The sequence below is a fragment of the Gouania willdenowi genome, chromosome 21 (genome assembly GCF_900634775.1).
Source record: "Gouania willdenowi chromosome 21, fGouWil2.1, whole genome shotgun sequence".
Taxonomy (NCBI): domain Eukaryota; kingdom Metazoa; phylum Chordata; class Actinopteri; order Blenniiformes; family Gobiesocidae; genus Gouania; species Gouania willdenowi.
Window position 1 is genome coordinate 23,958,576 of NC_041064.1, and position 16,478 is coordinate 23,975,053.

General features: G+C 40.3%; 1 protein-coding gene across 1 annotated transcript in view; it reads left to right on the forward strand.

Annotated features, from left to right (window-relative positions):
- pdia5 (protein disulfide isomerase family A, member 5) overlaps positions 1-16,116 on the forward strand; it is a 73,093-nt gene extending 56,977 nt beyond the window's left edge. Inside the window, exons 15-17 of the mRNA XM_028435501.1 lie at positions 1,522-1,592; positions 12,620-12,754; positions 14,480-16,116. Of these exons, the coding sequence (XP_028291302.1) occupies positions 1,522-1,592; positions 12,620-12,754; positions 14,480-14,560 (287 nt within the window). The 3' untranslated portion in view covers positions 14,561-16,116. The remainder of the gene's footprint in view (positions 1-1,521; positions 1,593-12,619; positions 12,755-14,479) is intronic.
- Positions 16,117-16,478: the final 362 nt, after the last annotated feature.

Here is a 16,478-nt window from a genome sequence, read left to right on the forward strand (position 1 = left end):
TTCTTCTGAAGGATGGCTGCTCTCTCAGGGAGGGAGCTCTGAATATGCTGGTGGAGCCTGGATTGCAGAGTTAATGTGAAATCCTATGAAAGCCCTTTGTTTGTTTGGTTGATGCACTCAGCCACACATGCAAGTAAAATACGTCGTGTAAAACAATGTTCACCTTTGTGAATAATATGATTTAATACTTGTTTTTTTTCCTTTTAATGCAACCTGCCCTTCAAGAGATTCCCCATTGACCTGTTTTGCATATTGATTACGTTGATCTAAATATGAAAAACACATTTAAAGGTCAATCCTGAGGAGTCGCTATGCAGTGGCATTAAATTATATTTTTTGCTAAACTGCAATTCTTTATTTGATGTTTTTCTTCCTTTTTCTGCTGTGAAAAGAGTTTTCTTCCAAACATTTTGAACATATGGAAACTTGGCAACACCACAGCCTTGCTGTTAATAAGAAGTGTTGTAAATTCTGGCAGAAAGCCTACTAACTTATCTCAGAAAGGCATTTAAAAAAAATTGCTTGACGATAAACAATCAAATGTAATTAAGATTGTGATAGAGTAACAAATAAATACGTGTTTATTATTTATTTAGAGTTTGATTTATCTTTAGAGTGCTTCTATTGTTTACCCCCAGGCTGCCCAAAAGGGATCAATAAAGTTGTGCATAAATTATTTTTTTCCAGCTAATTTTTTTAATATAATTTTTAAGTTTACCACAACAAAGGAACTCAGACAGGTGTGAGCTAACACCCTTCTATCATTTGTCCTTTTACCTATAGTCCTTTTATTTGGTGAGACATGTAGCCTACCCTTACTAGCAGTGACACTCATCACAGCACATGGCACCAAAAATAATGTTGATGCTGAATGAAAGAACACATTCTGTAGGTAGAAAAGAGTCCTGAGATGGACTGGCAGCCGCCCTACAGGCAGCCTTGGATTAACTCAAGCTGTTATCCTGAACACAGATCAGTGTTGTAGTTTTTTAGCTTACTTAGTTCCAGAAGAAGTAACTATATTGTGACTGTTGTGAGAACAAGAACAACAGAGAACTAACCATATAAACTGCGCCAAGGCCACATTGTGCCTGGAATCAACTGGCAGAAATGTTACAAGTTCTGCTGTTTGCTTGTAATAGTAAAACAAAACCCATTAATTATAACAGAGACGATGTAATTTGCAGTAATCTTCCAGCCGTGTCTCCTTTGTGACACACATATTGAGAGTGAGTGAGTCTTCTATAATTGTAAGTTATAGCTACAAGGTATTATATGTGATGGCTATTGGAACAGGGACCCACAGAGGTTGTATTTATGACAGCAGCAGAGGGTCCGCACTTTCTCATAACGTACCAGTGACCTTGATACTAATGGCCCTTGTCTAACCACAGTAATGTAACATTTATCAATCCCTTCAGACATGAATGGATGAGATTCTATTGACGTCTGAATAAAAACACATAGTCATATTCCTGTGACAGACGTCTGTTGTGATGTAGTGTTTGTGTTCTCCTACAGGGTGTCCTCACTGTAAGAGTGCCGTCCCTCACTTTACCACAGCAGCTGAGCTCTTCAAAGACGATCGCAAGGTTAGTGTTGAATTTTCACAAAGTTGACTATTACACTGATAAACTTCTGACACAGGAATGGTGCTCTACTGGTTTCCCAGACTTGAGACAGCCTTTTCTGGTGCATATTTTAGGCTCTAACCATCCAACTGTAGCTATTCAACTGCATCAGAGGGTTGCAGCTCTGCTTATACTGTATAACTTGCTACCTATGCTTCATCTATGATAACGTGCTACATTTTGGTGGGGCTTGTACACACAACTTGTGCAGTAAATACGCTCAAACAACAAGAACAGTGGAACAGTGTCTCTGACAGTAATAATAATCAAATACCACAAACGGTAAATAGTAACAATATGGGTAATTAGTAACAATGTGGGTGCTCTCTTCGCGGGGTCTCTCCGGGTGGTGTTGGCCTTGCGAGGCGTGGGGGTGCCTCTTCCCTTCGGGTGTGGCTTGGTGCTTGTCACGTCTCCTGGTTGCTTTAAGGGCGATCCCTGCAGTGTGCGGGCCTGGGACGGCCTGCCGCAGAGATGTAGGGGTGGGGGCGCTGGGGAAGTGCTGGCGTTGGGGTTGGAGAGGGTTTGCATGGCACTTCGGGATGATGCTGTTTGCTGGGGGGTAGTGCTCGCTGTTCCGGTGGTTGGGGTTGTTGTCGATTGCCTGGTGGGTGGGTCTGTCTCCCCGTCGGGCTTCGCCCGGAGCCTCGCCCTTGGGGGTTCTCGGTCTGGGGGGAGTGCCCTTGGGGTCCGGCGGGTTTGGCCTGCTGGCTGGGCCAGTCTTGGCAGGAGGTCTTTTGAGGCGGGTGGGGTGGGCCGTGCCCTTGCATGTCAGCGGGTGCTGTGTGGGGTGGCTTGGGCGGTGCCCGGCGGCTCTGCCGCCTCAGGGGTTGCGCGCACCGCATAATGGTATGACGTTCTGGCTGGGGCCTTGGGGTTTGGGGTCGGTAGCGGGGTGTGCTGGGTCCTCGGCTCCTTGGGGGCTTTCTCGGATGTGTATGTGGGGGGCGGTGGCTGCCTCTCGGCTTGGGATGTCGGTGGCAAAAACGGAACTTTTTCAATTATGACCCTCTGAATGAGGCTAAAGGGATGTATATCACTGTAGCAAAACCATTCTAAAGTCATTTTTTTCATAATACTGCCCTTTTAAAGCAGATCGAGAGATCGTCAGGTGTGCCATGGGAGATTATTCAATTTCACCTAATTGTTCTAAAAAAATGTTTTTGATAACTAATTAATTATTGTCTGCAAATATGTAATTGTGCTGCTGTGAGCCCCTCCTTGTCCCAAAGTGCACATACATAATAAACATATATATAATATATCTTATACATTATATAAACATAATATAAAATGATATAATGTAAAAAAATACATCATATAAAACAAAACAATATTTATTTGAATAAAGTTTAATCATATTTAATGTTTTTTTTTAAACTTACTTTTATCCCTCACGTGTTTTGTATCAAGTATGCAAAAGGTGATTAAAAAAAATGCTTTGAAGAATTACTGCATATTGTTCATTGCACTTTTTATTGGAAAAAAGATCATAATATATTGTGTTGTTGTTCTTTTGATTCTATTAAAACACTGCAGATTGTTAGTTGCACTTTTTATTAGAACAGAAATGTGAAACTTTATTTGTTTAGTTGATTCCTATTCAAAATACTTTGATAAGAATGACTGTATATTGTTAATAGGGATGTAACAATTAATCATAAGGCAGTTAAAAATCGATTCATAGGTATCACGGTTCACATCGATTCTCTAAAAATTGAATCGCAGTACTTTTTTTAAACAGCAGAGGGTGCTATATATTTATCCTTCTCTTGTCCAAATGCTGAGGTGGCGGGCGGAACCTGCTACTACTTTCTTCCTGGCCGCCTTCTACTCTTAAAGGAGACATATAATGCATTTAAATCCTTCCTTTTTACATTTACAGTTGTGGTCTATATAAAGCGGAACTGCAATGCTTGGGTCTGAATTCCTCATTATTATAGCTCCACAGGCCCCTTTTCTACCCCTTTTCTGATGTGCTTCTGAGAGCAACTCGTTTTTCTCTTTAAATGCAAATGAGACACTTCATACCCCGCCCCCTCTCCAGGTTGCAGAGGTGACACTCGGTTCAACTCCACCCTGTTTGGCCATTTTTGTAGTTTGATAGAAGAGATACGATTGTCTAGCGGTGCAGAAAATGTTTATTCACACGTTATTTACAAAATGTCAACAACGGAAGACTTGTCCATCCAGCCTTGCATGTTCGAGCCAGAATCTGACCCGGCGGAGCGAGATGTAAATGAAGATGATGAACCTGCAGAACCCAAACAAGTGAGCTAACACAGGCACCGAGCTAACACTAGCGCCAAGCTAACGTCACAAAATGCATTTTAATACAGTCTTTTCTGAGACAAAAACGGCAAAATGAAATGACTGATGAAAACTTTAGACTTAAATTAAATCACGTAGGCCATATCATCAAGGATCTAAAACGAGCACACAGCGCTAACATATGAAGACTGAAGACGGTGCAACTGCTAATGCTAACAAAACAATGACAGGGACGTCTTATCACACTTTTTAGCGTTATTTACAGCTTCCCGAAGTGCTCTGTTCGTCGTCTCCAAAGATAGAAGGAATTGAACCTTCAATCAGACAAAGTATTTCGGCAAATCCTTCATTATACTGACGGAGGTTGCTGAAGCTATCATCCTTGAAGTGCTTCGCGCACACAAAAATGACCTTACCCACAGATGTGGGTACATTTCCGTGAAAAATAAAACTCAACCAAGCACTTGGGCCTGGAGTCAATGTCCTAATTTGGCAGTTCCGCTGCAAATACTGTGACGTCGTTGTTCAAAAAACCTAATAGAGAATCAAAAAATCGAAGCAGATTGAAAAGAACTATTATGCAGTTTGCATTGTTTACTATACAAACCAGAATTTAAATTAATAGACTTCTTCTTCATTCGTATTATACCTTTATTTATTTCATTCAAGATTTCTTTTTAGTTAAATTGCATTGTTTTGAATAGTTTATCAAGGGATTCTTTTGACAATGAAAAATAAAAGGAAAATAGTACAGTATTTTCTAGTTTTTTTCCCCAAAAAATAAAGGAATATTTTCCAATCATCATTTGTCTACAGTCCCATTGTGTAAAATAAATCGTGAGAGAATCATATCGTGAACCCAGTATCATGAATCGAATCGTATTGGGAGCTGAGTGAATCGTTACATCCCTAATTGTTAAGCCTACAAAGTTTTATTTTTTAACATTTTTGGTTGGTGTTGTGCCTTGGGATTTTTTTTCAATGAAAAGATGTACCTTTGCTCAAAAAAGTTTGAAAAAGCTGCCTTAAAGTCTTGTTTGCAAGTAATGGTGGAATAAATATAAATGAGGAATTCACACTGTTTCTATTAAGAGGGAGTTAAGTTAGTAGTGTACCGCTCAGTCAGCATTGATAAATAAAAGAAATGATCAGGGATAAGCTTCTCATCATTAGGCTGAGCACAACTTTGTCGATAGGGTCGGGCTCTCTTACAACCTTAAGAAGCTTGAAGTAGAGCAGCTGCTCCTTTTCATGGAAATGATCCAGTTGAAGGGCTCTGCACAGTTGATAAGGACGCCTCACGACCACGCTGGTCTTTACAAGTGACAACCAAGTCATCTTTCTACCCTCTCTGCTTCTTCATATACGTCAAAGTTTCAGAGGTTCTACCACTCAGATGTGACCCAACAGCGTCTGCCCATCCCTGACATATTTCAGCTCACAACAGGACATTCATCCTACATCACTGCTCCAGCATCACTCTCCCTTCAGAGACTCGATTCCTAACAGCCTCTCTCTCCTCTTTGTTAATTCCCTCTGGCTGCACAGCTTTTTTCCTGAACCAACTGTGTGACTCACTTTCTGCTTCTCACACACGCTGAGAAGACTTTGGCACATAAAGGAGCTAAGAGTGTTGCCAGTTACATCACGGTATCCCAGAGCGACAATGACAAAAACATCACGCCAGTCCTTTTGATCATAAAGTCTCAATAAAGTATTGAACTCGGAGCTCATTTTTCTTTATTTGTTTAGAAATTCTCAAAATCACTGTCAGAGGATGTTTCTTTAGCACCTTAATTATTAGTTTTTTGAGGTGATACTTTGTCGTGCTGCGCATTCGATGTCGGGAAATGTTTAAACTACTTCCCGGGTTTTTTAATTAGCTGAGCAGACTCTTACTCCATCTAATTCTGGATCTTTGTGAACCTTTCAACCTGTATTTTCTCCTAAACAAAAAGGATACCCAAACTTTTGCTTGAGCGATATTTATTGAAGGTGAATAACCAGTTTTGACTTGAGGTCACTGCAGCTGCAGGCTGTTTTGGATCAACATCTGTCTGAGGAATGTTTTACTTGCAGCCACACATACAGCCATCTTTCTGAAGGTTAATCCCATCCAGAGTTTAAAGATTGTTTTGTTTGAAGACAGAAAATCTCTTCAGTTGTCATGGGTTTATTCAGGGTTTCAGTGGTTGATCCCCTTAATGTGTCAAGGTAAGCATTTGCTGCTCGTGCCTCATTACCCAAAGACAAACAACAGCTTTGGAGTTGCAAAAACTATCCTGACATCATGCCATCATTCTACCTAGCATACAACTTAGAACTCATCTGTTCATAGATGGATGAAGGTCTTCACTGTATTATGTCATATACAGTATATCAGTCATAAAACATATATGACTCCAACTATCACCACCACCGCCTTTTAACACTGAATAATTTCCATGAGAATAGTTTGCGATACCATTTTTTAGGAAGCTCTATTGTGCATTTCTGTAAAATACCACCTTCTGGTTCCTTTAATACAATTGTTGGATTCCTTTTATTGTCTATTTAAATGAAAAAATACTTGCATTAAAAGAAAGTTGATTTCTCATTTATTTGAGAGTCAAATATTACGACGGTTGGTGGTACCGAATCATCGGCACATACCAATATGTAAATGTGGCCCATTAGCCGGTACGTGTACTCCTCCGTTAGTTCTTGTTAGATCGAATGCAGCTTGGTATGAAGGAATATGATGAGACGCTCGAAGCCTTTTTTTTTTTTTTTTTTTTTTTGAATGGGGCCCAGGGGCCCACCCCCAATTTCCGGTAATTTTCAAATTTATGGGAACATAGTCAAGTGATATATTGTTTGAAAGGTAAATCAACATAGATTACGATTATGTCTCACACAATTTGTTGGGCCCCAAAATTTGTTTCTTCCATTAAAGTCGTTTTCGTATTTATTTGTGAGTCAAATATTGCAACAGTTAGTGGTACCGAATCATTGACACATACCAATATATGAAGGAGGCCCATTACTCCGTATACCACGAGGGCGCCATTTTTAAAATGACTACTCCTCCGTTAATACTCATTAAACGTGCTGTAATTTGACATGGATTTTCTATGAGCGGATGTCGAGAGCCTCTTGGAGACCTTTTTGACCACCCCCCTTTTCCGGTAATTTCCAAATTTATCGGAACATAGTCGTGTGATATATCCAAATTGTATAGATTACAAATTTTCGTCGCACAATTTCATTTGTTTTACTCAGTGGAACCGAGACATTTCACTGAATTCTCGGGAACTTGGTATGTAGTTCATCAGAACTTGTTCAGAACTTGTATAGCTCTGACACAGAATGCTTGGATCTCACAAAAATGCAGTTTTTACCACTGAAATACAAAATATAAGTAGGTAGTAAATGTTAAGGGGGCATATCATGCTGAATCCACTTTTTTAGCCCTTAAATGCATTTTGTTGTATATTTAGAGTGTTTAGAAGTACAGAAAAGTTCAAATTAGTCTCTTCAGGTGCTCCGTTGATATCTTTATATTCTGTTTTGGTCATATTTTTCAATCTGTTTCGATTTTTTGATTCTCTATTAGGTTTTTTGAACAATGACGTCACAGTATTTGCAGCGGAACTGCCAAATTAGGACATCGACTCCAGGCCCAACACTTCGAGCAATCTTCCATTTTTATTTCTCGCTTTTATTTTGTAGTCCAAGCTCCAGGATGCAGAAGTTACGAGAGGATAAGTCAAAATGTTCGGTTGTTGGGTAAGGTCATTTTTGTGTGCGCGAAGCACTTCAAGGATGACTGCTTCAGCAACCTCCACCAGTATAAAGAAGGATTTGCTGAAAGACTTTGTCTGATTGAGGGTTCAATTCCTTCTATCTTTGGAGACGACGAACAGAGCACTTCAGTAAGCTGTAAATAACGCTAAAAAGTGTGATGATACGACGTCCCTGTCATTGTTTTGTTAGCATTAGCAGTTGCACCATCTTCATATGTTACCGCTGTGTGCTCGTTTTAGATCCTTGATGATATGGCCTATGTGATTTAATTTAAGTCTAAAGTTTTCATCAGTCATTTCATTTTGCCGTTTTTGTCTCCGAAAAGACTGTATTAAAATGCATTTTGTGACGTTAGCTTGGCGCTAGCGTTAGCTTGGCGCTAGTGTTAGCGTTAGCTCGGCGCTAGCGTTAGCTTGGCGCTAGCGTTAGCTCGGCGCTAGCGTTAGCTTGGCGCTAGCGTTAGCTCGGCGCTAGCGTTAGCTCGGCGCTTGTGTTACCTCACTTGTTAACATCCATATGAAGACGTTGTTCTGCAGGTTCATCATCTTCATTTTCATCTCGATCCGCTGGGTCCGACTCTTGCTCGAACATGTAAGGCTGGATGGACAAGTCTTCCGTTGTTGACATTTTGTAAATAACGTGTGAACAAAAAGTTTCTGCGCTGCTACATAATCGTATCTCTTCTATCAAACTACAAAAATGGCCGAACAGGGTGGAGTTGAACCGAGTGTCACCTCTGCAACCTGGAGAGGGGGCGGGGTATGAAGTGTCTCATTTGCATTTAAAGAGAAAAACGAGTTGCTCTCAGAAGCACATCAGAAAAGGGGTAGAAAAGGGGCCTGTGGAGCTATAATAATGAGGAATTCAGACCCAATCATTGCAGTTTCGCTTTATATAGACCACAACTGTATGATTTATATGTAAAAAGGAAGGATTTAAAAGCATGATATGTCTCCTTTAAGAAAGATAGACTGCAATATTTGGTTTAAAAACAATTGTCATGAATAAATTTGACATGTTTTACAGAACAGAAGTTGAAATATTTTTCTTATTTTGCGCAAGGTGTAATTACTGACGTTACATAATTTTCAGCTCTGTCTTGTGTCTGCATCTGCCAGTGGGACAACATGATAAAGAGTATGATAATTCTATTTGTTAATTCCACTGCAGAAACTAGGTGATCTCTGCAATTTGGTGTGATAGCAAAGAATCAGATTTCACATCGGTTATTGGTGGGGCGTGCATTTCCATGAATCTGACGATACAATACGATTCAGGATTTGCATGTCACGATACAATACATCCCGATACTAAACAATATGATATATATCACAATATCAATAATTACAAATTTCACCTAAAAGTACAAGATGCTATGAAATACAATTTATTTGTTTTTTATTAATCTTGCAAGAACAAGTAAATGGTTATTAACTGTAATTCAAGTACAAATATCAAATACAAGTGGTATGTTTATCAAACTGTCAAATTACATTTTTCAAAAAAATTTTTTTTGCTCCTACAACAGATTCTGATTCTGTTAAGTTCTTAAATTGTTGAAAAAAGTAACCACATATATCTATAAAAGTGCCCAAAATAATTTATGAAAAAGGGGAAGGGAGCAGGGAGGAGAGACTCAAGGTAGGAAATAGAAAGGGTGGGGAAGAATAGATTATTTTACAGTGAGAGTGAGATGTGAAGTTCGAGAACATATTGTGCTTATTATGTTGTGTAATCCAGCCAGTATAGTGACAAGTGTGAAGCTTAGCTATAATGGTGGTGCTGTGGACAGGGGGAATGAGTGAGTGGTACTACCTAAAGCAGGTATTTGGGATTAAAGTGTCTAAAGTTAAGCCCAGTATCAGTTTTATCCCACATCCCAAGGCGTGCCAGTACATCATAGACCAGTATATGTGCAAAAACTGCTACTGCAAACCCAGGAACTCCCCCCGGGCCCGCAGATGCAGCCAGGCCAGCAGAAAGAGCGGCCCCCCAGACGCCCCCAAGAGCCCCACACACACACATCCGAGGAAGCCCCAAGCAGCCGAGCACCCAGCGCATCCCGCCACCGACCCCAACCCTCAACCCCAAGGTCCCCCGCCAGTATCCCGCCCCCCCCATCCACCCACCCACCCACACCCAAGCACCCAACCCCTCGAGGGGAGGGCCCAGAGAGCCCCCCGCCTGAGACCCCAGCAGAGGAGCCAAGGCCCAAGCCCAGCAGACGACCAGAGCCGCGCCGAACGTGCCGCCGGTGGGCCCAGAGCCAGCAGGGACCAGACCCCAGGCCAGAAGGACCCGGAACGGAAGCAGCACCAAGAGCAGCGCCCCCAGGGACGATGACCACGTCCATAGTCGCCGATGGCACCAAGGGGATGCTGCAAGTTGCCCGCCAGCCCCCAGGCGCACTGACCGAGCACCCCAGAGCGTGCCAGATCTCCTTTCCTTGATGCTGCCTGCGCGATGAGCCCTAGAAAGCCCCCTCCCCCACCAAAGGACCCAGCCACACTGCAGAGCCCGGCGCCGCACCCGCAGGCATGAAAAATAGCATGACATGGGACCTTTAAGAACTGGGTCAATGTAAACACACACTTTGAAAACAAGCTTGAGGCAAACATGCAAACTCCACATACTCAAATCAGTCTTAGTTTGAGCAGCTATGCTAACTCTGAGTTACCACCTAGAGAGAACCTGTAATCCACTGTTTACCTTTATACACCAGCTTTGGCATTCTAACTTTGTGAGTGAAACGGGCTGAGTCTGGGACGCCCTTGGATCACATTCTGCGTCGAGCTTGTGTCACAGACGCAGTGTTTATGTCTCATTTGGATGACTCGTCACTAATCAATTCCACTGGCATGCCACATAAATCGCCCACATGGCTTTTTATATCTGACAGATTGTTGCTGTATTTTTATGTTTCCACCAGCAACAATTCAGCCAAAGAGCAATCCACTCTGTTTCAGTAACCTGGAAATTGTACAACTAAATAAAGGCGTCCAGGCTCAAATGATGCCTTGATTAGTTCTGCCTGTAATTTGTTGTGCACATTGTCGAAGTGTTGAGCGATAGTGAGATAGTTTTTAATCTGAAATCGTGGCCAGAGCAACTAAAACTAAATTTAATTTATTCCTATGATAAAAATGTCATCATGTGAGTTAAAATCAGTGGCCACCAGCAATGAAGGAATACCTAATGATTGACTATAAGTCAAATCCTTCATAAAGCTGCTTCTTAGAAAGTTTTAAAAGGCTGAAAATGTTGCTGGGTGTCTGCTTAAAAACCCACGGGCCCAAATATTGTGTTTTACAGTCGGTGGTTAAGTTTTTATTAGCAAGAAGAATTACTGTGGGGTTTTCTTAGTTTTTTTTCCTCCCCTAACTTTTGTATACAAAATCCACAGTTTCTGTTTCTTACCTTTTGGCTTATACCAAAGTCATTATGTCTGTGGAATCTATTTTTTTTTCTTAATTTTTTTAAGTTTAAAGTTTTTTGTTATTTGTCACAATTTTTAAGGGCGTGGCAAAAGATGGATTAAGATTTTTATTCACAATTAATTGTAGGATTTTTCTGAGATGATCGCGATTAAGTCTGTGGCGAATAGGCAACTCTGCTCCAGCAAATGTATTGTGCAAAACAACAATAAAACGCTGGTGCTACATTTTCCATGAAATTAGCACTTTTTTTGCACCATGATTGTGTGTTTTGCCTCTAGCGAGTGCAGTTCTGACTCTACCAGGGAGCAATGCACATATTCGGACATGGGTGGAGCAGACCTTTCCACTGACACCTTGTTTGGCCTGATCCAAGCACTATTGACGCTGGAGCCGCTTTCATTCACACTGCTCTCCCATAAACACACTACACGGAGGCGGTGCCCTTTCTGTGCGTGGGCGTGGCTCCAGTGTTTCAGAGCAGAGAGAAGTGCTTGTTTTTTTCATGATTTTGAGACCTAATATTTTTCATCTTTTAAATTTGGCTCAGTGGTCAATGACACATGTTTCTGTGGTGTGACAAATGTATTTCTGCTTTACACATACTTCAAGGGTAAACAATCCCAAAAATAGCCGTCCTCATAATTTATCGTGCCCCCATTACTGAGTCTCAGCCGTGGCTCGTGTCTGCAGGTAGTTGCAGAATAACTACTATTCGCACCGAGCAAATGTGAGGAACAACAAAAACTACACTTCCCAGACATGTTGTGCCTCTACTTCCCATAATGCATCATCATTTAAGATTACACCAAGCCTGCAATTGTATGAACTAACCTTTGATGAACCACAGACACCTTTTTGAAAAAAATTAAAACCAAATTGCAAATAATGCAAGTTTAAATTATTATCAGCGAGTTAAGAAAATAAAATGTGTTAATGCCGTAAAAACACACTAACTTTGACAGCTATAATGTTAATGAATGCAAAAAATACATTTTAAATAGGCTTGCTTTTATTCAGATGTTTCTCTATTTGAAGTCAAACTAAAGTGCAGCATTTGGGTATTTAAATTGGCGGTAACATAAAATATAGCAGATGGGAAACCATATGTTTAAAGCAATTTTGATTCAAATCCAATTTTAGGTAACAACAACAAACAAGGCATCAATATAAGCTGTAACCCCCAAATACTGTAGTTCATTGCTTACATTTCAATGATAAACCACTCACATCTGATTGGCTGCCATGGTCATATGGGACAGAGACCCTTTTTTTTTTTTTTTTTTTTACTACTAAGTTGAATTCTTGAAACCCATCAGTTTTTGTGGTAGACTCATTAAATATTAGTAATAATATTCACATCTTTATTCTGGTTCAGATCACTTTATTAAAATAACTGATCAAGCTCAGCTTTGTAACATGATTTTGCAGGACTCTGGAAGTTGCGACTATAGGTTTAAATGTTTAAGTTAATGGTGCTTTTATGTGGATTTTCAGATTGTTTATGCAGCTGTGGACTGTACTAAAGGACAAAACCACGACCTCTGTAAGCAAGAGGGAGTAGAGGGGTACCCTACCTTCAACCACTACAACTATGGCAAGTTTGTGGAGAAATACAATGGAGACCGCGGGGTAAGTTGGTTTACCTAAATCACCCTCATTTCCTGTGTCACTTATTGAATGTTTGAGATGTGATGTATTATGATTTAAATAGTAAATTAACTTAATCTATATAATGTTTAATTCCCAATAGTCCCAGAAAAAGGTACAGCATCAGCTAGATTCACACACATCAACAGTGCTGCCATGCAAGGCGCCAATCTACTAAGGGTATATCAATTTAATATAATATTGATATAAGCAGGTATCAGATTATACTGTATTGGCCTACATCTAAAAAAAATTTTCATAGTAGAATGTTATGTTTGAGGTTAAAATGTAAGTAACTCATTGGTTGTGAATAAATGGGTCAGTTTTTCTCATGCCATTTGTTGCTGATTATTGTTTTCTGTTTGATTAATATTAATTGATAAAGCCTTTTGTAACATTCCACACCACACTGAAAAATAAGTAATAAAAGTATGAATGATTCATGCAGACGTTTTATCGGTATTGGCCAATACCAAAAGTGGAAATATCGGTATTGTATCGGGACACCCTTAGGGTACATTGTCTTGCCCAAGGACACGTTGACGCATGAACTGATTATAATCCTGTTTTTTTTTCTTTTGTCTTGTCTGCACATGCTGTCAAAGGTCAACGCTACATGTCGTGCAATCTTTTCACGACAGCAATAAATGTTTTGTTATTGCAATAAATAAATGCATTTATTTTATTGCATAATTGTGACCATCACCAGCCCTCCCTAAGTACGGGTAAGAAACACTTTATTAAAGATAGGATATAAAAAGAGAGGGCAATGTTACACTTAGGTGAGGGGGAAGGGAACAGGGAAGAGGGAGTCAGGGAGGAAAATGTAAGGGGTGGGAATGAGTCGACTGTTTTCTGAGAAAATCTTAAAACACAGAAACCAATCTTCTCTTTGCACCAATACTTAGTCAGTATTGTATTAACAGTTTTATAAAGATTATGAATCTTTGTAGTTGTGTTTTCATGTCCGTTCTTCATAAAGGAGGTTTTGTGCTTAAACTGTCAATATGGAGGTGTGTGTGTGTGTGTGTGTGTGTGTGTGTGTGTGTGTGTGTGTGTGTGTGTGTGTGTGTGTGTGTGTGTGTGTGTGTGTGTGTGTGTGTGTGTGTGTGTGTGTGTGTGTGTGTGTGTGTGTGTGTGTGTGTGTGTGTGTGTGTGTGTGTGTGTGTGTGTGTGTGTGTGTGTGTGTGTGTGTGTGTGTGCGTGCGCGTGTGCGCGTGCGCGCGTGCGTGCGTGCGTGTCTACAACACAATGCACCATGCAAAGAAATACAATATCCTGCACTTCCTGTGTTTTATGTGCATAGATTAATACTTTGTGAATTATATTTTTATTCGTATTTACATCTTTATGATCATTGGGAGTAAAAAAAAAAGCACAAATAAAACTGTTGAAAATTTTTAAGAAGGGTTAGTATTTGTTTAATGGAACGTAATCAATTCCCTTTTATGGGGAAATGATTATAACATCCAAGCTTCTGTCCACCGCTCCACCCAGCTTTAAATGAATAGTTTGACCATCATCATCATCAGCTTTGGTTTGTTTCGATAGATGATGTGATGCACACTGACCTTTGCTGTTTGGCAGATGTTCCTCTATTTTCTGTGTGTGCCGTCAGGCTGAGTTGACAATATTTAAAATGATGGAGGGGGAAGAGATTTCAAAAGGATGAAGCCGGTCTGATGCTGAGCTGTTGTGTCTCCACAGGAAGTCGGTTTCATTGGTTTCATGCGCAGCCTCAGAGGGCGGGACCAGGAAAAGGTGGTGAAGAAGAAGGAGGAGCTCTGAGAGCGGGGGAATGCACTGTGACCTTTGACCCTGGCAAAGGGCCTTTCAGCACTGATGTGGAAGACTGGATGATATTTTTTAATGAATAATGGTTCTCATGTTTGTAGAAACACCAACAGAACCCGACCAAACACTTGAGACTTGTTTTTATTCCTAGAAGATCTTTATGGGCAAAACAGACGGTAAAAAAAGAACGATTTCTTCTTGTTTTTGCCCGATCACTGTGAGTCAGTGTGTGAAAAAGCTTCACCCTTCTCTGTATCTATGCAATACTGACCCCTGCTCAGCTTGGTGGGGGTCTGCGATGAGGACTGGTGGCGGGGGCATCATTGATTTTAGGTGGAAGCTGTACAGTTCGTCACCTCTCAACCAAACCTGCTCGTTTCTGAAGGAAACACATGCTGATTTTTATCATTCAGAGCCATCCACAATAATACTTTATCCTCACCATTGACATGAATGAATGCATTAGACTGTACATCAACATATTAACGATAATAGAAAAAGTGTAAATAATGGTCTTAAAGTGAATCATGGATACAATGGTCAAGTCTGCATGAGCCTGGTCAGGATTGTTTTTAGAATTTTCTTTTCTTTTTCTTCTTGTTATAAATTGTGGCCTTAAAGATGTAAAAACCATCATGTTTATAACAAACAACGATCATAAAGTACCAAAAATGACGATGCATCACCCCTCATTGTATCTTTGCTTTAGAATTCTGTGAATGAGATGAATCTTTACTGTAGTCACCGTTCCTAACAGCTCTTTAGTTCCTTCACAATGTGGTTTTCTGAATATTTGGGTCTGACTTATTTACGTTTTGGGGAGATGGGAAATATTGTAGCTTGATAATGATGGGTTATAATATAATTCCTACTTATGTTATCATGGAGCCAATCATTCTGTACAATAATGCCACGCTGGGTAATCAGGGTTGTGTTTGTCTGCTTTGGTCTGGGTTTTAGAGCTGTCAGGTTTTACACCAATGTTTGTGCCACTTTCTGCACTGTTCATGCCTTTTCCTGGATCCCACTTCACTTTTTCACTCTGTTGAGTGACGCATACCAACACTTATTCACATCTTATAGCATGACACCGTAAATCACCAGTGTGACACTTTTTGTTTCCTCTTTTTTGTGTGTGGTTTTGGGCCTTTAAAAAGGGTTTGCATACTTTGACACCAAACTTGTTTTCCCTTTATCACTTTGGTGTCTTTAATCAATAAAGGGCCTCAGGGAATTAAAAAAAAAATATTAAAGGGAACTGGTTTACTTGTAAATTTGCATTCCAGCTGATTAACTTTGAAGTTTCCTGGTCATTTGTTTACATTTCTAACTCAATGGAAGGAAAGCGGCTAATGTTTGTCTTTCTGTGCTGTCATGAAGGTGACTCATCAGTTATTGAACCCTTTCTCTCTTAAGCACTAACATTTACTTTCCTGATCAGCTCTGCTGTTATGACTGGCACCAAACACACGTTCTATTTCTGTCTGTCTGTGTGTGCGCGCGTGTGTGTGTGTGTGTGTCATGGGGATGTTAAAAAAAAAAAAAAAAAAGGTGACATCACCACCGTTATTTTTGTTTTCTCTGTTTAGGAGCCTCTGCACTGACATCAGACACACATTTTAAGAATTCATTCCAAAGGTTTCTTTGAAAAGTGGAAGTATTTCACAACTAATGCCAAGAAGTCATTGTTGCCATCGTTGGTTTGTCTGTGCTAGCCATATGTACAGCTTTGCCCCTCACAGCGAAATGAAATAAAGCCAAACATTTTGAAACGACGTTTCCATTGTTGTCATTGGCACAGCATGGATATAAATACAACTGAACGTAAACAACGCTGCCTCACAGTTAAGAACCTGAACTTCATGTTCAGTAGTGGCCTTGGCTGCTGTGTGTGTATATACATATATTATGT